Raw genomic sequence first — 21,972 nt, 5'->3', positions numbered from 1 at the left:
CATAGTCAGTAATTGGATGCTGATCTTTTTCAGGTCCAGGAGTGGCTGTGTCTGAATTGTCAAATGCAAAGGGCCCTGGGGATGGACATGGAGACGCCACGCTCCAAGAGCCAGCAGCAGATTCACTCACCATCCCAGCCGAGCAAACCTCTGCCCACGGCGGCCCCGCAGCCCCAATCTCAACCGCAGCCCCACCCACCCGCAGATGCTAAGAAGCATACTGTCACTCAAGCCGCCCCTCAAAGCAAACCTCCTGCCCCAGGGGCCATCCCTCTTCCGGGTATGGCCAAAGCTCCATCCCAGCCTGACCTCTCCCGCTCCGGCCCCGGAACCCAGCACCAGACCCCCCGGCATGATCACACCCGCAGTGCCGGAAGCTCTCCGTCTCGTCAACCGCCACCGCCAGAACAACCCTTCGGGAAGCTTTTCGGTTTTGGGGCTTCGCTCTTGAACCAGGCCAGCAATTTAATATCCGTAGATCCCGTGCAAAGCACACCACCAGGCCAGCAACCCTTATCGCCCAAGCCCCCACAGAAGCAACCAGGACCTCCGGGGCCCAGTCCGACAGTGGCTGCTAAACCAACAACCCAGCCCGCTCCGCCACGACAGGAGTCTCCTCCCAAGCCCAAAGTGTTGTGTCCGCTGTGTAAGACGGAGCTAAATGTGGGGGAGCCAGCCAAGTCTCCGAACTACAACCTCTGCACCCAGTGCCATACCCAAGTCTGCAACATGTGCGGCTTCAACCCAACGCCTCATCTGACCGAGGTAAGCAAAGTGAATTTTACTCTAGATTGGAAATGTTTTGCTCCACAGCTTTTTTGCTGCAATTTGTGTTCAACAAATAACTTTCAATACAAGTCACGTCACCATGCTGTGCCTTTATTTTCAAACTGTTGGCCAACCAGTCGGAATTAACCTCAGGCTAAATAAGTCAATCAAACGGAGATACGAAGACAAGTGCTGAATATTCAAAGAGCATTGGGATCATGAATTGCGTAAATTTGTCTGGGATTTGCGTATCTCTGTTTTGTAGATTAGTTCAGTCTGACTGGCTATTCTTGGATTTTATTGCTGTGCTGTTTTTGCTGTTTCTTTTTTTGGCTAATCGAACAACATATCTTGTGGGGCTCGGGGCTGGTTAAGAAATGATATGGGTCATTATACAGTTCTCATTGGTCGAGAGTCATTGATCACATAATACGATATTGCACATATCACATTACAATATGGTGTCGTGCGGCTTAAAGGGGTAATTTATCTATGCTGTATTGTGTGTATCATAACTTTGTTTGTTGATTGTATTACAGTTTAGATCTAGATATAGACCTAATGGCATCTAGATATAACTCATATGCTGTTGTCTTTTTCTATGGATCATGAATTTTTACAGGATGAAGCTCTTACTGTATAATGATTGTTCATAGTCACCTGGGATCGTCAGTCTTTCACTTTAGGGAAAAGTATATTTTAGATATATTTGAAACATTGAGAGAATTAGAAACATGTACTGACATTTAAAAGATTACTTCACTTTCATAAAATATCCAGATCATTTACTCACCCCCATGTCTTTGTTTCTTCAGTTTAAAGAAATAAAGTTTTTTGAGGAAAAAAACTATGGTGGACCTCAACGGTTCACAGTTTCAATGCAGTTTAAAATCACCGTTTCAATGCAGTTTCAAAAGGCCTTAAACAATCCCAACGAAGACATAAGGGTCTATGGAGGGTTCTAGCGAAACGATCTTCATTTTTGAAAAAAAAAATACTTTTAAACCACAACATCTCATCTTGCACATGCGCCAGCGTGACCTTACATATTGCGTAATCACGTTAAACATGATCCGTGGTTGTATTTCATTCGTCTCCTGTGCACTTTGAAGTCTTATCGGGTAACACTTTACTTGAAGGGGTGTGCATAAGACGGACAACACCTTCATAATCATGAAGGATATTTTATGTAAGTTTATGACAACTGTCAATAAGCATTTGTTCAAGAGGACATTGTTTGAGACGTCTTTGGTTTGACAACTTGACATTAACCGATACATCATAACTTGTCATAAATCTGTCATAAACATGACATAGCAGAATTATAATCAAACAAAAAAAAGTACCTAGCTTTATGGGTTAAAATTACATTAAACTGTCATCTAAATGTCATTAAGTATTAATACTCTGTGAAATAGTTTTATAACAGCATCATGAATATTATTCTTGACCTCAACTATAGTATTACAAACTGAACTTGTCATTCAAATGTCAATAAATGTTAATACTATGTCAAATAATTTTAAATACCTTAACAAAAGACACGTCAAAATATTATATTTAACTTTATGTATGTGCACTATACATAAAAAAAACTGACAACTAACAAAATAAAAAAAAACTAGCAAAACATTTAATTAATTAAAATAATTAATTTAATGTAAGTAACTTTTTCCCAAAAGCTGCATTGCTTAACCCATTATTGTACTTTTTTATTTATTTTTAGGTGAATCGATCTCCAATTGCAATAAAATATAATTGTATCAATTTTAATTATTATTATTATTATTGGATGATTGATTTTATTTCTTAAACACCTGGAGGAAACTTAAAAAAACCCATTATGAACTGAAGAATAATGATGTTGTTGTTATATAACTATTTGACAGAGTATTAACACTTAATGACATTTTAATGACAAATTATATTTGTACCACTGTAGTTGAGGTCAAGAAAAATATTTATGATGCTGTTATAAAACTATATGACAGAGTATTAAAGGGGACAGAGAATTAAAAACCATTTTTATCTTGTCTTTGTTGAATAATGGTAGTCTACCCGCATTTACAAACTTACAAAAACTGCTAGACATGCTAAACATCTCAGTCACATAGAAATTCCTCTTTTAGAAATGTCAGCCAGAAAACGGCCCAATCTGAAAAACTGATGCTTATGACATCACAGGCATCTCACTGCCCTTCCACTTTAAAATAATTGGCTACATTTTTTGAGTGGCAGCAAAGTCAGCCAATCAGTAATGAGATTGCAAGTTAAGCCAGTAGGGGGAGCCAAATAGGTGCAAAACCACTTGTTTAAAATCCCCCACCCTAATAGAGCTATCTGAGAGAGGTTTTAGGAAGCTTCTAAGGCATTACAGACCCAAACAAAAACATTTTTGTCTACATGTCATATTACAGAACAAGGATAAATACCTCGTTCAATCATTCTATGTCACCTTTAACACTTAATGACATTTTAAGGACAAATTCAATTTGCATCACTGGTAAAAAGTGGTCAGTTATGTTGTCTTGGTTAATGTCAAGTTGTCATAACAAAGACATCTCAAACAATGTCATCTTTGCATTAAAAATGACATAATTAAATGAATGACACTTAATGACAGTTGTCATAAACATGCATAAAATGAAACATGTCATGTCATGTCATGATTATGAAGGTGTCATGTCAGTCTTATGAACACCCCTTCAAGTAAAGTGTGTTACCAAAAATCGTTGTGGCGTTTAATGGATTCTGCCAACAAACCGGTATTCCTAAATGACTTGAGGCCAGGATTAAATGTATGTAAAGCTAAAGTTTTTGATGAATGTATAATACGTGCCAAGAGAATTCGGTTAATATCATTATTCATTATTTTAGACGGAGGTGGCGTTTAGTGGCTTTTGCATGTGAGCTATTCATACAGTATATATACACATATTTTTCCTCACTGTTTCTTATGTTACTTACTCAAGTTCATTTAAGTTTCGCTTTTTACATTCGCTCTTGCCTGTAACCTTCATTCAGGCTTATCGATATTATAAAAATTTCATTTCCTTTGTTATACAGATCATTCATAACGTTTATGGCACAGCTCTGAAATTGAAAGCAGACATTTGGGTGCCTTATCCAATAGTTCATTAATGCTGTATGAAGATATACGTCACAGCGAGACATTCAACGTTAATAGTTTTCTGTTTCCGTCTGTGAAGGCCAACCTTTTTGCAAAATCTTTCACATTTGCATCACCTGTCTTGTTGTCTTTAAAGTCATTTGTGAGTCACAAGCTAAAAGCCATCAAATGGCTCGGTGGCCCTCCGGTCAGCAGACCTCGAGCGTACAGACGTTTTCATTTCCTCACGATGAAGTAACGACCCTCATGCAAATTACTCTTATTGATCGCTATTAAGCTACTTAATTCAAAAGCCAGCAGAGTCGACCCGTCCTGTTAGCAGTGCTTGGAAGTTCACTTCAGATAGGAAGAACATTTAGGAGAGTTTTTACCAGAAAGGAAAAATATGCAAATCAGGCCTTATTGAATGATTGCAGTAATAACAAGCTTTCAGGAAAGCATTGCATTGCTTTATGAATGCACTTAGTCTTTACACAGACGTCAGGTATCGAAGCATTGACAATATTTTATGTTATATGTCGCAATTACACTCCTTTAAGAGTGCATTTCATTAACATTAATCATATGTTTGTACTGAATTATGCTGTAACCCTGCCTAAGGTGGTTTGATGTTCTTTGGTGGTGTAAACTGGATCTGTTCAGCACAAAGCTTGCTTTAGCTGTGAGACCACCTGATAATCTAAAGCCGCATGCACACCGCCAACGCCAAGCAATGTTAGAGCGACACAACAACCTGATCTCACGAATTTGCACACAAGCTTGGCTACCTCATGAGCAACAGTGACCATTGGCGACATGAAGTGGGTGTGTCCAGCGATGCGACACTTGAGAATAAAGTTTAACTTTATGCAAATGATGAGCGACTTTCAAGGCGAAAACCAATAGGAATCTAGCAGTGGAGTCCACATCAGTTACTGCAGTGGATGGTTACTTATCTTACTAGCACAACCAGAATTAGAAATGCCTCCTAATGACCTCACTGAAAGAAGCTCTATAAATAACTTTGTTTTGCCCCAAATCTAAGGCGTCTTTGCATGCATCATGTTTGGATAATGCAAACCCAGAATGCAAGTAGAGCAATGTTAATGATATTCAGAAATGAAAAATATCTGTAAAATTAGTTTAGTCTAATTAAGAATAAATATCACCCAATAATTATGTATGTGCTGTATTTTTATGCTTGTTAGATGCTAAACAGGTGCATCTCTAGAGGCGCCACTTGAAACCTTCGTCAGCTTATGTGCCACATATTTATTTATGTCTAATGGAAATAGGTCTGAAAATATCAAAATAGCACGTCTTCTACTGTAGATAACAAACACAACATGACACAACTGGAGATTGGCCTACTCCTAAAGGATTTGTTTAATGCAAAATTGATTTAAAATTGAAAATATTCGTTTTATGGAGATAAAACAATTCTGTGTTCAGGATTTTTTGGGTGTGATTAAAGTCATGACTTTGATGCATGGCCCCGCCCCTAACACAACTGCAAACACACTGCAAAAAATGACTTTCTTGCTTAGTATTTTGTCTTGTTTTCAGTAGAAATATCTAAAAATTCTTACATAAAGATGTATTTTCTTGATGAGCAAAATGACCTAAGAAAATAAGTGTAGTTTTTAGACAAAAAAATATACAATTTAAGTCAATTTGTGCTTAAAACAGGCAAAATTATCTGTCAATGGGGTGAGGAAATTTTGCTTGAATTAAGTGTTTAAGAAAAAAGAAAACTTATTTCAAGATTTTTTTTCTCACCCCATTGACAGATATTTTTGTTTGTTTTAGGCACAAATTCACTTAAATTGTATATTTTTTGGTCTATAAACTAAACTTTTTTTCTTAGGTAATTTTGCTCATCAAGAAAATACATCTTGATTTAAGAATTTTTTGATATTTCTACTGAAAACAAGACAAAAATACTAAGTAAGAAAGTCATTTTTTTGCAGTGCATCCATGATTTAGAAATGATTTTCGAGAAAAAAATGTCTTAGAATTTTTGTCTTGTTTTCAGTAGAAATATCAAAAAATTCTTAAATCAAGATGTATTTTCTTGATGAGCAAATCGTCCCAAGAAAATAAGTCTAGTTTTTCAACCAAAAATATCAAATTTAAGTGATTTTGTGCATAAAACAAGCAAAAAAATCTTTCAATGGGATCAGCAAAAAAATCTTGAATATTTTTCTTAAACTCTAAATTCAAGAAAAATTCTAGAAGAATTTGCTTACCCGATTGGCAGATTTTTTTGCTTGTTTTATGCACAAAATCACATAAATTTGATATTTTTGTTCTAAAAACTAGACTTATTTTCTTGGGACGTTTTGCTCATCAAGAAAATACATCTTAATTTAAGAATTTTTTTATATTTCTACTGAAAACAAGACAAAAATTCTTAGAATTTTTTTTCTTGAAAATCATTTTTTGCAGGTTGCAGCGGTATAGACGGGTTGCACGGCGACGTCACTAACTGGTTGCGCACGCAACCGAGGGGCAGAAAGAAGAGACGTGCATTGTGTTGTATGCTAGTAGCGGTGTCTGTAAGTCAAAATGCCAAGGAATTTTTGCGTGGAAAATAGTACCAACAGAGTCAGTGCTGGGTGCCTGATGTTAACATACCAGTAGATGCGACTATTACGTTACTAGCATTATAATTATAAAATTATAATTCATACATGTATCACAGTAACACTGCAAAAATAAAGACAGAAAAACAGATACAACTAAAATCAAGTCTTATTTATGTACAAACATTAAAGAACGCTTCAATAATTAAGGTTGTTGCAGTAGCAGATCAGCTCACCAATCGGTCTTTCTGCCCCTTGGTTGCGCGCGCACCCTGCAATGTTTGTAAACTTGCAACCCCTCTATTTGCAAGTTAAAAGAGACGGCTGCTTTTCCGTGAGTGGGCGTGGTTTTAGCGTTGACAGGGGACATGCCCCCAGCGTTTAAAAGTTCACAATTTATTTTTAAACTTATTTTATTTACTTTGGCTGTGTGGTTAATAACACATTTTATATCAGACTTTACAGGGCCTTTAAATAAATCTGATGTTGAATAGTTTTTTTCACCAAATCATGAAAATGAATCATTTTAAAGAATTGATTTGTTTAAATGACTCTTACATTAGCTGAATATTATAATCTTTCATCTGTAAGTGGCAATTGGCTGATTTTGTTTGTGCTTTGGTGAATGTGAGCTCAGATTGAGTTTGCAGTTTTACAGACCTCAGAGCAAAACAGCTGCATGGGGAAAAGAGCTGGGGTTGTATTTTTAAAACGCAGACCTAGATAGTCATAATGCATAATTTATCTTCGCTCCCTAGACTTAACTGCTCTGTATTAATTCGGTTGAGATGCTGTTTAAGATGTGTGTACTCCGTATTCGTGTATGTTTGGACGTGTGTGTCATGATTTGATAGTGGGCATTTATGAATTTCCTCTGCAGTTTGTAAACAAGATCTCTGGTGAAGGGCTATTGTGTTTCTTTGCAGACATCTCATGAATAAAAGCTTGATTTCTATCATTGTTTTTCGCTGAATATGTCAGGGTAAGGTTGGTGTTTCTTTCAATGCCTTGATAGCGTTTTGTCAATGATGTGCATTTCATCTGGAGCCGTGTGTGTTTGTGTACAAGAGAGATTGTTTCTTATTGGCAGTGGGTTGCGATTGCTTTCTCGCTTGGTTTGCTTTCATGTAGATTCTCTCCTGCAATTATTACACAAACATCTTTACATTTTCCAGATTACAGTCTTGGTTATCTATTCCTTTAAAGGGACACTCCACTTTTTTTGAAAATATGCTAATTTTCAAAAAATTTGATTTTTACCTTTTTGGAACCATTCAGCTGATCTTTGGGTCTGGCGGTACCACTTTTAGCGTAGCTTAGCATAATCAATTGAATCTGATTAGACCATTAGCATCATGCTAAAAGATAACCAAAGAGTTTGGATATTTTTCATATTTAAAACAGCAAGTCCTTGATTATTACGCCATAATGAGAGTATAGTTGCCATATCGGCCTAGAAAATCCCAACTTTTAATTTTCAGTTGATCTAAGTACACGATGTAGCTACAGAAGAGTCAAGTTTAAAATAGGAAAAATATCAAAACTTTTTGGTTATTTTTTAGCGCGATGCTAATGGTCTAATCAGATTCAATGGATTGTGCTAAGCTATGCTAAAAGTGACCCTTTAAAAGATTGGTAGTGATGCCGAATGCCATTAGTTTGCATGTAAACAATCGCCACATGCCTGTTTAAAATCATTATAGTGCAAGTGAGATGCTGACCACTTGTTTTTGTAATTTTAAGAGCTTGACAGTCCCAGCCCCCATTCACTTAATCAATGATTAAAAGATGATTTTTCAGTCGTTCATAGATATTTAAACCTTTAAAGGTCTGCAGAAACTTTTCGGGTATTTGCTTTTTCAATCAGTCCATGGATATTGTCCATGCCCACGGCATGAGATCTCTCTCTCTCTTCATTATTTGAATGAACCTGGTCTGAAATGCATGAGCCAATCTGAGCCGTAAAGAGGGAGTTTTAGCAGCTCATCAATTGATGCAATACTAATCTGAAATGCAGCATGCCGATATATGTGCAATAGGTACTGCAACTCAAGATTTTACAGATAGGGACATCAGTACACTTTAGTGTGTGTATCATGATTTGAGGTAATGCAGGATAATAATTATGCTTTTCCATAAAATTAGGATTTTTTTATACAAGGTTAAAAATTTTGGACAATTATTGGATTATTGGAATCTTGACAAACCATTTCAGAGATTTTTGTCTTTCACTTTTTAAGAAAAAGAGAGATGTACTTGCAGGACTAGACAGCTGCCCAGGGGCATTGCAATATGAGTGAACTTTACTTAAAGAGACTTTCAGATATACTGTAAGACATTGTAGAGATGGGCTGTGATTCTTGCTGTTTTAGGAGCCGTAGGGATGATAAACTTTAATCCGAGAAGCTCTCGTCAGGGCTAATGGTTGTGATTCATCCGCCTGCCTGAGATATCACTCATGATGGGAAGGGGGTGGACAATGAATTTCATGTCTTATGAGGAGAAGGTTAACATTATTTTCCACTACATCTCTCAAGATTTGCTTTAAACGTTGTTTACCTGCATATTACAGTAACTTTAAATTTTAAGATCTGTTATTCATTCCAGACGTCTGTTCATATGAATTACATTTTTTGAAGACAAATGAAGCCTCAAAAATATGTGTCATATTAAACCCGCCAAAATCATAAAAATTAAAGGGCACATATTATGCAATCTCCTTTATTATTAATCACCATTAAGCAGTCTCATTAGACATGCTGTTTTGAATATCTTGTTAATGTGACATCACACAAACAGAGCCCCGCCTACAACCACTGACTGACTGGTTAATTTTACCCCAAAGCTTTTCTAAATATGTTCATTTGCACGTTGTAGCGCTAACCTAGCTAAATATACTATTGTCTCAAACTGTATTCACAAGAATCAGATCTATTTTTAACTAGTGAGCGAGTGAGGGGCTGTAGCTCATTTACATTTAAAGGTACAAACATGAAAACAGCGCTTTTTGCTGCCAACTATGAGTGTTAATTGGACAGTTCATTACGATTCGATACAATATTGTTTTTCTTTGCCTGCGATGTGATTATTGCCTGCATGCTGTGTTTTTTTAGCTGAAACTTCAGACAGATTATAGACACACATGAGACTTAAATTACATTGTGTAATATAATAAAATGGCATAATATGTGCCCTTTAAGAATCAAATGAATAATTTAAATGAATGAAAAGATTGTTTATTTTGCATGAAAAATAATGTTTTCACCATAATGGTTTTTTTTGCATTGTGGCAATAATGTACAAAACACTTGTAAAAAATTAATAAAAATGTTTACTAATACATTTAAACAAAATAAAGACATTGCAACATAAACAACTATGCATAAATATTTCATATAAAATAGTATTTTTCATAGTGAGGACAATACACATAGTTTGTGTTACAAAATTAAAATGTTCTGATACATGAAACAAGCTTTAAAGTTAATATTTTTATTATTTATTTCCAGTTTGGGTGTAAAATTTTCCATAAAACAGGTTCATGCTTGTGTAAATAACCATCTAGCTGTACCATCTGTAAGATGACTGCTTTCATATGTGACCCTGCCTGGATCACAAAACCAGTCATAAGGGTAATTTTTTTGGAATTGAGATTTATACATCATCTGAAAGCTGAATAATTGATGTATGGTTTATTAGGATGGCTGAGATATTTGAATATTTGGAAAAATCTTAATATTGACAAAATCGTCTTTTAAGTTGTCCAAGTGAATTGCTTAGCAAGACATATTACTAAAGATAAATACACTTTTGGTATGTTTACTGTAGGAAATGTACAAAATATCAACATCCTAATGATTTTTGGCTTAAAAGAAAAATCTATAATTTTGACCCACACAATGTATTGTTGGTTATTGCTACAAATATACTTGTGCGACTTATAACTGTTGATATGTTCAAGAGTCACATATATCTGATTACACCCATACATACAAAAACCCCAATCCTCTATCTGTATGTGTGCCTATCAAAGTGTGAGTGAACTGCTGAGTAAAAAAAAGCTATGGCCTTTCAATAATTTAGTAAGGGAGAGCACATTATAAATAGTGCATGATATGAGAGGCGGACAGAAAGTTTGAATTCATGTGCCAAATGTGTGCGTGTATGTGTTTGCCTGCATTCAAGAGATATAATGTTTCCCCATTGTCAGGACTTTTCATTTACTGCACATGGCTATTGCCATCAGAATATATGTTATTATGTCATATAGTAAATACATTAAGACCAACAGAAATCAAGGTGACATTGAGTGCGGAAGGTAATGGGCATTGTCTAGAAACGAAACGCATTTTATATTTCAAATATATTTTTCTGTTTTGCTCGAGAAACCATGCAGGAAAGATAAGTGAATGTCTTTGCAGCAGAAAGATGAGCGTGCAGAAATTAGTTTGTGGTGTTTAGGGTTTTACAGGTAGACAGCAAGAAGACATCAAGGATTTAGTTCAACCTTGGTCCTGTGGTTTCATTCAGTTACATCAGAAATGTACAGTCATGTAATCCTTCCAACTCTGAATTTACAGATAGAGCCATGCATTCATCAGAAATATTGATTTCAGATATTAACATCATAGCAGATGTTTTTGTCCAAATCTATTTTCCTATAATTACATTAGCAAACCCCCTGAGGTTTATTGCTCTAACCTGCAACTTTTGTTATCATCTTTGACATTCAACCACTATGCTGCACATTATGTGTATCCATTATCCACAATTTGAAATGAGAGACGTCACGGGTGAGGTTTTTCATTTTTTATGCCACTAGCAGCATGAAATAGAATTGCAATAATGCATTTATTTGACATGTTTTAAGAAAATGCGAGATTTTTGCTAGGTCTTGCTTACTTACCCAAGTCCATAGAGCCCCAACCCCTAAAATACATCCTGACCACATAACTTACAAGTCATTGTACAAATTTCTTACAGTTTTGTTTTCTACATTAAATCTTCTTCGTTGATGAATGTGTTTTTATCACGGGACAGGCAGAGACACATGCCCCACAGTTTGATTGACAACCATCAAGGTCTTTTAACTCATTCCCCGCCAGCCTCTTTTGGAAAACTTGCCCGCCAGCATTTTTGTGATTTTCACAAAAGTTTCACAAAATTCCTTCCAGGAAAATGTTCTTCTATAATATATAAACATACATATGTATCAAATGAAAGAACAGTCCCTCTGCTTTTAAACAAACAATAAACAAACAAAATATATTTTTTATCTGCTTGTAAACTTTTAAATATGGATATTTTAAAAAAGATACACTTTTTTTGGGCAAAAAGCTGAAATAATTTTATTTTTTGTGAAGGAATTTTTTATAGATCAGATTCAGAATGATTATCAAAACATACACAGAGTTTAAAATTAGTAAATAATTTTTTTTGCTTCCGTTTTTTTAAGGTTGTCAAAAGATTAATCGCGATTAATCGCATTTAAAATAAAAGTTTGTGGTTAAATAACATATATGTGTGTGTGTACTGTGTGTAAATATTATGTATATAAATACACACACATGTTTTCTCTTAATTGACTACTCGTCAATGGCAGGGAAAGAGTTAATAACTACGTTCCCTGCTTTCCTCTTAACCATTGAATAAAAGACAGGCTTAAAAAAATTGTTGTTTATTTGGGTTTGTTTGGTTTCATGCGTCGCTGCAAGAACCATTACGGCGCATTCACACGGGGCGTAAGCGTTGACGCTTCCCATTCACTTTAAATGGGTGACGTCAAGCGTTGGCGAACTGAATTGTGGATCCGTCGGCGCCACGTCAGTGCCGTTGCTCGCGGCAGAAGTTGAACATTTCTCAACTTTTCAAGCGGCAACGCGTGCGTCAGCCAATCATATCGCCTTAGGCAAATAACCTCGGCAGAGCCAGCCAATTACGTTAATGGAAGACCGGAGCTTGTGTTGCGGCCACAGTGATTGGCTGTTGGCCACGCTTCAGACAAGCCTTCCGTTAAGCGTTAACACTGACGGACCGTGTGAATGCGGCGTTAAAGTAGCACTAAAGCAATTTGAGAAATCTTATACAGGATTTTGAATCACTGTCGAGATACTTTAATGTCATCTGCCTGTTGGTTCTTGCGGTGCCGTGAAGTCAAATGTATCTTTTTTTGTGTGAGTGGGGTTGCTGCTTTTGACTTAATACTGTCAAATAGTAGAGAAACTACGCAACAATTTTTTTTTTTTAAAGAACTCATGCATGTTTTCTTAACATGACAATTAAAAAACCAAGCAGGACATTTTCCCTAATATGCGACATGCAGGACAAAGATTCAAAAAAGTCTGCAGTTCCTGTGGGACGTTGGTTTAACACCAATTCTCACTTCCTTAAGGTGTCACTGTCTAGAAGGTGTGCATTGATATATTAAGCATAAGATTTTAAGGACAGATGTCTGCTTCTTTAATTTTGCGGTATCACCGCTCTCACACAAAATGGCAGGTGGTTTAATTTTAAATTCTCTTGATAACTCCAGTAATTGCAACTATATCTAGCCATTCATAGCTGATGGAAGTAATTTTTCTTTAAGCACTCTTTTAAAAAAGAAAGGTTCATTTAAGCAAAACTAATTTGATGTTGCGTCTAAATGCCTGTTGGTAACTCTCTATTAAACATTAAAGGGGCCATTTCACGGAAAACAGATTTTCTAAGACTCCCTCCTCATTTCGTTTACAGTACCACATAAATGATTGTTCTGTAACTCATTTTTAAGTAAAGATTTCTTCACAGAGCAGAATATTTTCTGTACATTAAACAGGACATTAAAAGACCAATTCACCCGAAAATGATAAACTCACCCACAATAGGATAGTTGGTTACTGTAAGAATCTTGCAGCACTTTTATATACAAGCAGTCCTTGAAGCTGCACAATACCTTGTATAATATCAGGCTAGACATCAAAAGGTATGTTTACATGCAAACAAATAATCATATTGGTGGCTCGTATTGAAAAGCCTTCATGTAAACACCTTAATCAATAGGATTGGATGCAAATTTCGATCATATTGAAAGGGTGGTGTACTCCGATCTGTGATCTGTTAGCAGGAGAAAAGTACGCATGTAAAAGCATGAATCGTTTTTTGCATCAATCGGATACAAAAATACCTCGTGCACATGTGCAGAACAAGTTCACATCTTAAATTTAGCTCTTATTTACGTCTCACATAATTCTGGTCACAGAAACGTGCAATAGCAAGGCAATGGCAACGCATTATTAAGGTTATCATGTGTACTTTCATAACATTACATAAAGCAATAAAATAGCGTTGTGCCTTTTGACAGGCAATTGTGTTTTCATTACCTATATCTGAAAAATTCTTGCAACTTTCTTCAACTCAACTTTGTACATTTATCCAGAGATAAAGCGTGAACTCGATGAGAGATGATGTCCGCAGCGTTGCCAAGTCCTCTGCTTTTTTCGAGTTTAGATTTGAGCTACTATTTAAACTGTCACCGTGGGGTAAAGATGAAAGGATTTTGTACATTAGTTATTGGTATTTGGGCTGTGAAAAGTCATTGGGATGCTTTTGGGGTAGTTTTGAATGTCGATTGGGATATGGTTTTGATACGTGAATTGGCAACCTGGCTGTGTGCTTGGGCAGACATTCAGTTCGGATGATATATATAATGTACAGTACTGTGATCTCTTAAACCTAAATAAAATGAAATCCTAATTTCTAATTTTAAAGAAACTAGTCTTTTTACTTCATTTTGCTAAAAAAAAAACACAAAACAAAAACACGCTCAAGATGTGTTTAGGGCCAAGAGAGGTCACACTAAACACAGACGATGCCTAAAGAAGACATTTAGTCCTGAAAATTTAATGTGTTTTTTTTGTACATATTTCCTGTATGTATCTTAATAAAATAGATTGAAAAATAAATATGGATGGACATTAAAACTTTTAAAACAACAAGTCTGGTGGTGGTGGCCTAAGACTTTTGCACAGTACTGTACATGTAAATGAAAATGTTTATCAGATTGCAATGTTTGGGTGCATGTAAACTGTATTGTCATAACCTTCAATCGTATTAAATTCAGGCGGATTGACAAAATCTTGTGCATGCACGCGTGAGAACTATTGCAGGTGTGATGTCATTGATGTCCCACCTAACATGATGCATTGAAATGCAGCATATTTCAATCATAACTATACATGACAACATTTTATATTTTGGGTGAACTATTTCTTAAATAAATGTCTGAAAACAGTGGGGTGAAACAATAATAGAGTTTGGTGATAAACAATATTAACACATTGATCACATATTTTGCATTATTGCACATATTATAGCTCTACTCTTTCTCTCTCTTCAGTTTGATGCTTCTTACTTTCCACCAATGTTAGAAGTGTTATTTTATCATGTTTGACTTTAAGCACATGCGTTTTGTAGCTGCTAATTTGTTGCCTCTGTCAGAAAGCTCATTGGCATAATACAGCAGTCATGGGAGTACCCATACTGGTCTACGACAGGCATGCATGCAACGCCACTTTATTTTGGCACTGATCAGCTGTGGCGTTTCAGGAGGGCCAACGCAGACCAGATGGCACCTGCGTGTGTGCATAAGCCAGGAAAATTATTCTTCAGTCATACATGCTTACTACATACTGTAATACAGAAAACACTTGCACACCTGCACATTCTCAATACAGTGTTAAATGCATCACACCTGTGAAAATCAGAAGCGATCTGTGTCCATTTTGTGATTTTCTTTCTTTAAAGTGAAAGAATTAAAGCATGCAGTGGGATTGTCTCCGCCCTGCAGGGCCTGAAGACTTGATAACTGACCTCAGGGAATCCAATAGGATTAGCTGCAGAACACATGAGAACACAATTCAATTGAAAGGTGGTTTGTAGCCTCGCTGCTCACATGTTTTGTGGACGCAGTGTTTTTCGTATTTACCGGAATCTGCAGAGCCTCATTTTATTTCTGTCTGTGCTAACACATTATAAAAATTTATGTTTTTAAATGCATTCAATGTTAGTATTTTTATTTAATATGGTAATCCTTTACAATAACACTGTAGTTGTTAACATAAGTAAATGCATTAGCTACCATAAGCGATATAGTTTTTCAGCATTTATTCATCTTTGTTAATGTTAGTTAAGGCAAATACAATTGTTCATGTTAGTTGTGCATTAACTAATGTGAACAGTTCCAACTTCTGATTTTAAAAATGTATTAGTAAATTGGGTCAATGACATTAATTATTTTGTGTCACTATGGTTCAATTAAATGTAAAAGGGTTAAAATTTCAAAATAAATTTGCAGATTACTTGCATACATTCTCTCTTTTGAGGACCAAGTCTAAAATTTCTGATTTAATTTCATTTTGAAAAAATATTTGGGGAATAAATGCAAATGTCAATGTGGTGTTACCGGTCTGTGTCAATTGGTGTAACTAGTATTTTTTTAAATGAAAATATAAATATATTCATAAACAATGTGGAATGAGATATTATCATCTAGTTTAGTTTTTTTACATAAATTTTTACATCATTTGTCAAAGATTATTTTGAAAACAGAGCTGTTTTCAGCATATGTCAGGACAAAAATTACAAAAACGCATTAAAATTTACATTTAGAAATGCCTAATAAAATGATATTTTTTATAATAAAATAATAATAATAAAATGAATAATGAAATATTTTTATAATAAATAAAATAAAAATACAATTTTATAATAAAATGAAAAAAAATGCCATCAAGGTGGATAATTATTTAATATTTCTCATTTTTTGGTGCAATTGGCAGTTACACCATTTGACATTTTCAAGTCCATTAACTGTCATAAAAATGGTGCAAATGTAATTTTTTATTGCATAAAATTAACATAAATACATTATGTGCATTGAAATAAACCTGATCAAGCTTTTAAAACAAGTTTTTTTTAAAAGATTTTTGAATTTCTCATCTTGCCAAACTGTTTTTGTCACTGACCCACAAACTATTTTTAATAAATACAACCTTATTGTAAAGTGTAACTATTAATAATTTTACTGCGCTGAAAATTCTGACCCATCGACATTCTGTCCACCCATATACATTTTTGTAGATGTTTTAATTTCCATTTTTACAATTACATTTTTAAGTTTATTCAAATTGAAATGACTTCTAAAGCCAGATTAAATTTTAAATTTAAGGCAGGTCATATTTTTATTGTATTATTATAATTAAATATAATACATACATATATTTAACACAATGTTATATTAAAAGAAGCACAATAGCTGCAGTCTTTAAGCATTATATAAGGTTAATCAATTATGAATGAAAGTGCTTACTTGAATAGGATGTCAAGGCTGAATGACTGACAGAATCATTTATAACGTACAATCAAAGCTCTTACATTAGCCAACAAGTCCACTGAATAATTGCAACAGGTTACGGTAATCAAAACAACAAAAAGACGGCTGTCAAAGGCCAAAACATGAAAATTAATGATGGTTATTATGCTCAGAAGTGTTATAGGATCTGTTTTGCATCCGACGGGCAGGCGATTGCATAATAAAACCGAGGTGTGAAGGGTAACCATGGAAACCACGCTATAAAGCTGCAGCGATAGTGACCGATCATGTGTTGGGCTTTTTGAATAGGAGGAAAATAATGGAAATATGTACTGTTTGTATTTTATTTTGCCTTTTTATATAAACCTGAAGTCTTTGTTTGTATACAAGGACATAATGTGCATTATTGTCACAGCATGTGTTTATTAACATCCAAGGATGTGAGGCTCAAAATCTGATACAGTTGAAAATGATTTTCCATTTTTCTATTTTCTGTGCTGCGCTTTAGCCCAGACAACATATCTCTCTCTCTCTCTCTCTCTCTCTCTCTCTCTCGCTGTCTCATTATCTCTCTTTTCTTGCCCTCTCACATTCTCTCTCGCTCTTTGTTATTCTCTCTATCTCTCGTTCTCTCCCTCCCTTCTTTTGGGAGACTGCTTTCTTGTTGACACATTGATTGAATTGGTAAGGGCTCTTGGCAGAGCGGGTTGAGATGATGTTTCAGCACCGCACCTGCATCAGTGATACCCATCATGGTCCGCTGGGTGTGTATGTGTGTTGGACCCTGAGTCTAAAAATACATTACACTTGCCAATCTTAGCTGATATGAGAAATTTAACTGGGTATTCATATTTATAGGTCTGTCACTGGACCTATTTCATGGAGGATGTTAGCAGGCCCCCGTTGTCACAGGATACGGGTGATCATTCTCGGTTGTCAGGCCGAGACGATGGCCCTGCTTAACCCCTCTTTTTTTCACCTGAATTTGAAAATATGTAATTTTTCCTATGACTGTGCAATTTATAGTCTCCCGACGAAACCCTACCCGTTACAAGAACATTTTGGTGGCCGGAGGGAAAAGCATCAGACCCAAGATGGATTAAATGACAACAAATTAGAAAATAATTTAATTAAAGTTTGTCAGTATTTTGTCTCATATTTGCTAACAGGTGCTCAGCACGTATTGTCTATCTTAAATAACCAAATTTAATGGAGAAGTAGTTGCAGAGAATAGTGTTCAGATGTGTTGGTTTATTCGGATGCAGCATTGGTTTAATCATATGTTACGTCACTTTTGCAGCCTGCAAGTCATTCCAGCATGTTCTAACACGACTCAGAAAGCTTTGTGGACATGTTTTTACTGTATGAGCCTTGAAAGGTGGGATAAAGCTAAAACTCCTTCTGATCCTCAGAGATTTGAGTTTATCCTCTCCTACACTGTACATCAAGATTCACAAAAAAACGTGCACGTGTGCAGACACAACATAAATGTTGTAGTCTCTTATGGCTGTATTTGGGTAACAAAGTCAACATGAAACTAGAATTTACTTTCTTAATGCACACTGCCATTTTTAATTTTTTTTGCATTCAAAGGGAGGTGCGGTGGTTTAATGCTATTTCATGCAATCTAACTTATTAACACAATTTAAGAGTTGTAATCCTCATTCTAAACTAATGCAGTGTCGAAAAAGCAGTTAGGGGGCGTGCACACCAAGGGCCCTATTTTAACGTTATAAGCACATTGTCTAAAGCGCACAGTGCACAGTCTAAACGGGCGTGTCCGATGCCACTTTTGCTAATTTAACAATGGGAAAAATGGTTTGTGCGCCAAGCGCACGGCCTAAAAGAGTTGTTACTTTTCTCGTAATGAGTAACGGGTGTGTTTTGAGTCTCAGCTCTCATCCTCTTTAAAAGCCAGTTGCGCTGGCGCCATGCCGATTTCCTATTTAGATGGAGGAATTTGTCAACTTAAAAACTAAGCGGAGGAAGAAGACAACTAGTTTAAGATTTATGTTAAAAAATTGCGTTGTTCTCATTTGTATTGAAACTGTTATTTTTTGGTATTAAAACTTTTAAAAGTCATTTTCTTTCAGTCATAGAAGTAAAATTAGCAGGCCTTTAATTGCTGTAAATGAATGGATAGCCTACATGATCTGTGTTATTTCAAATTTTTTTTACAAATATGCAAGAAAAGGTTTGTACTGTACTCTAAAAAATACTTTATTTGTAACAAACAGGAGATAAAGAATTTACAAACATGTAGAGAGCCGAATGCTTTGAAAAGCATTACTAAAAAACGGTTCTCATCTCATCATATCCACAGGTACAAAGGCATCATATACAATAAATCCGTGAGGTAGTATTAAATGTGCGTTGTTGTCCCGTTTATAGGCGCAAATTACTAATGCGTTCATTAAATAACAAAAACATATAGACCAGGTTTTTGTTGGTCAATGGCGTAGTCTATTTTAGTTGCCTCAAAATAGCAACGCGCCAACAATGCGCCTGAACACACCTCGTTTTCAGACCAGAATGCCCATGGGCACAAAATTGGGCGCACATGCATTTGCTATTTAAACAACGTGGCGCTAAACGTGAAAGTGATAATTGCGCTGGGTTGAAACTAGGAAAAGACACTTGCGTCGCGCATTGCGCTGTGTATGATAGAGCCCTAAAGTTTTTACGCCCGCGGCCGGTGCATGTTTTCAATTGTTTCCAATGGAAGCTCTGCATTTTTCAAAAATGCCAGCAGCTAGCATTTTTTTTTTGCGGTGAAAGCCGAGAAAAAAAACCTTAGGCCCCCTTAAGGTAGCATGCACACCAAAGCTTTTAAACGCGGCTGAAAGCGCCAGGCGGACGCCGACTGCCAGCTTTTTTCAATTATTTAATTTTCACTGAAGTGCTTTGATTGCTGTGATACTTCTGCTTTGTTTATAAGTTCTTGTATGATGCAACAGTTGGTTGTTGTGATGTTTATACTGCCAATCCTCCACTGTGATGGACGGCAGTGTGAGACCTGGCATTGAGAAGTTAAGTTTTTTGAACATGAGTACGTCTGCACCACTGTCATTTTGGACAGCGGACATGCGTCCACTTCATACAGTCAGGAATTGAAAAACCTAATTGAGTACAGTGCAGTAGTACTGTAGATCAGTGGTTCTCAAACTGGGGTCCGAGGCCCCCAGGGGGGCCGCGAGATGGTGCCAGGGGGCCCCCAGTTTTATGACATTTTATAAAATACATTAATTTATCATGTGTTTAATTACACAATTCTGTGTAATTAAACCTAAAAAATAATTATATGTTAAATAATTAATATGTTTTGTTTAATTAAAATGTTAAATTTTAGAACAGTTTTTGTTACATTTTCTTTGGGGGGGCGCGAAGGAATGCACCGTACACAATTGGGCCGTATGCGGAAAAAGTTTGAGAACCTCTGCTGTAGATATTTAGGTTTTTATCCAATTAATCGATTTAATAAAAAACAAATCGTCCCATTAATCGATTATGAAGTTAGTTGCAGCTTTACTCCGATTGCAAATATTTATTTGTGAAGGGAATCTTTTGGTGTGTGGTGTGCTTTCAAGATCAAAGCACTCTGCACACTAGAAACAAAACAATTGAATGGTCAATATTTTGAATCCTTTGTGGTCTCTCACATTTAAATCTGATAAGATTTTTAAAATATTTTAGTGTGGCACAGCTCTAAGACATCCTAATTCATTTATTGTCACACAGAGATGGACATGGACTCGCACATTCATACCTGACGCCTGCCTTGCTTGCTCTTGGCGTCTGTTTTCGCTGCTTAACCCACATATAAAGCGTGAGTGTCTCCATATAGGCCTGTTCAGCCACTGTGGCGACTCAATTATTGCGGGCATTTCAGAGTTCCTGTCAGAGTCCGTGGGCTTTTGTGGGCAGAATAGAGTAACAGCCTGTCTGAAGGCTTGTTTATAGAGCAACAAAGCTTCACAAAATGTAATTTAGTGATGCCAGCTGAAAAGCATTAGTGCAATGAAGTACATATACAATGGAGACAAAAGAAAGAAAAAACAACCCTTGAGTTTCATCTGTACAGTGAAGAGGTTGAGGTCACTAGGCAATCAGTCTCGAGTCTTGAATTTAATTACTGTAAAACTTGTACTTAAACTCGAGGAGTTTGTGCTGATTGTGTTCTTGCTGCGGACTGCAAATCTGTGAATGCGCTTTTGGCGAGAAGGATCTGCACGCCGGCCTTTTGATTAAAGAGCTTGATTCTGCATGGCAGGCCGATGAAATATTGATAGGGTTATTCGGTGGAGCTTGTCCCTAAATCGTTAACATTTAACAAGTTTTTCGCAGTCTTTAATATAAGATCCTTGATCAAGTCACCCAGTTGCTCGCAAACCGAGCCTGGATGTGTCACCTTGGATTACGGTTCTCTCTTTGGTTCAATTTGGAGTTAGTTAGGGAATTACATGAGTGGTTGTGCCAGCCTGATCTCACAGGAATTTCATACGTACTGTATTTTACAAGTTGGCTAATTTATATATATTCGTACGAAGTAAATCAATAAAAATGCTTATGATTAGTATAAAAATAACAATAATGACCCCCCCAACATCACAGTGGTGAAAGTAAATTGTACAAAAACACATGAGTGTGGTAATACGCATTAGCCACCTCATAAAATATGTACGAATTGCCATGAGATTGTGTTGGTTTGGCCTAAGTGATGTTGCAGATGGAAATTTAGAAATCCCAGTTGCTTGTGTTTGTTTTAATTTTGTATGAAGCCAGATGACACAAAACTTTTCAAATGGACTTCAGCCCTTATTGTGCTAAAACTTGCAAGCATCGCCTCTGACGTTTTTGTGTGACCCAAAATGCATTTAAGTATTAGCTTGCCTGCCTTTCCTACTGAAAAATAGCTGTTTTTAAGCTGGTTTAAGGTGGCAGTAGCTGGTTTAAGCTGGTCCTCCCAGCCTGGCAAAGCTGGTGGATCAGCTGGTCTTCCAGCCAACACAGCTTTAAAAGGTCCAGCTTGCTACACCAGAGATCAGCTAAAACCAGCCCTCCAGGTTATGTTGGTCTTAGCTGGATTTTTTTAGGGTTAAAAGCATCACAAAATTTCTAATGGCTTTAATTACAATACCATTATGAACCTAAACGCTGTTTAC

At 36.1% G+C, this 21,972-nt stretch overlaps 1 protein-coding gene across 2 annotated transcripts in view; it reads left to right on the top strand.

Moving 5' to 3' along the window:
* The window catches only part of bsnb (bassoon (presynaptic cytomatrix protein) b), a 104,411-nt gene that overhangs the window by 41,547 nt on the left and 40,892 nt on the right, over nt 1-21,972 (top strand). For both annotated transcript variants that reach the window (XM_065240823.2, XM_065240824.2), the window contains exon 3: nt 34-765. In XM_065240823.2, coding sequence (XP_065096895.1) covers nt 34-765 — 732 coding nt within the window. The remainder of the gene's footprint in view (nt 1-33; nt 766-21,972) is intronic.

The sequence above is a fragment of the Paramisgurnus dabryanus genome, chromosome 14, assembly GCF_030506205.2.
Source record: "Paramisgurnus dabryanus chromosome 14, PD_genome_1.1, whole genome shotgun sequence".
NCBI lineage: Eukaryota > Metazoa > Chordata > Actinopteri > Cypriniformes > Cobitidae > Paramisgurnus > Paramisgurnus dabryanus.
The sequence above is the reverse complement of the archived record's forward strand: the minus strand, read 5'-3'. Positions and strand labels throughout refer to the sequence as shown.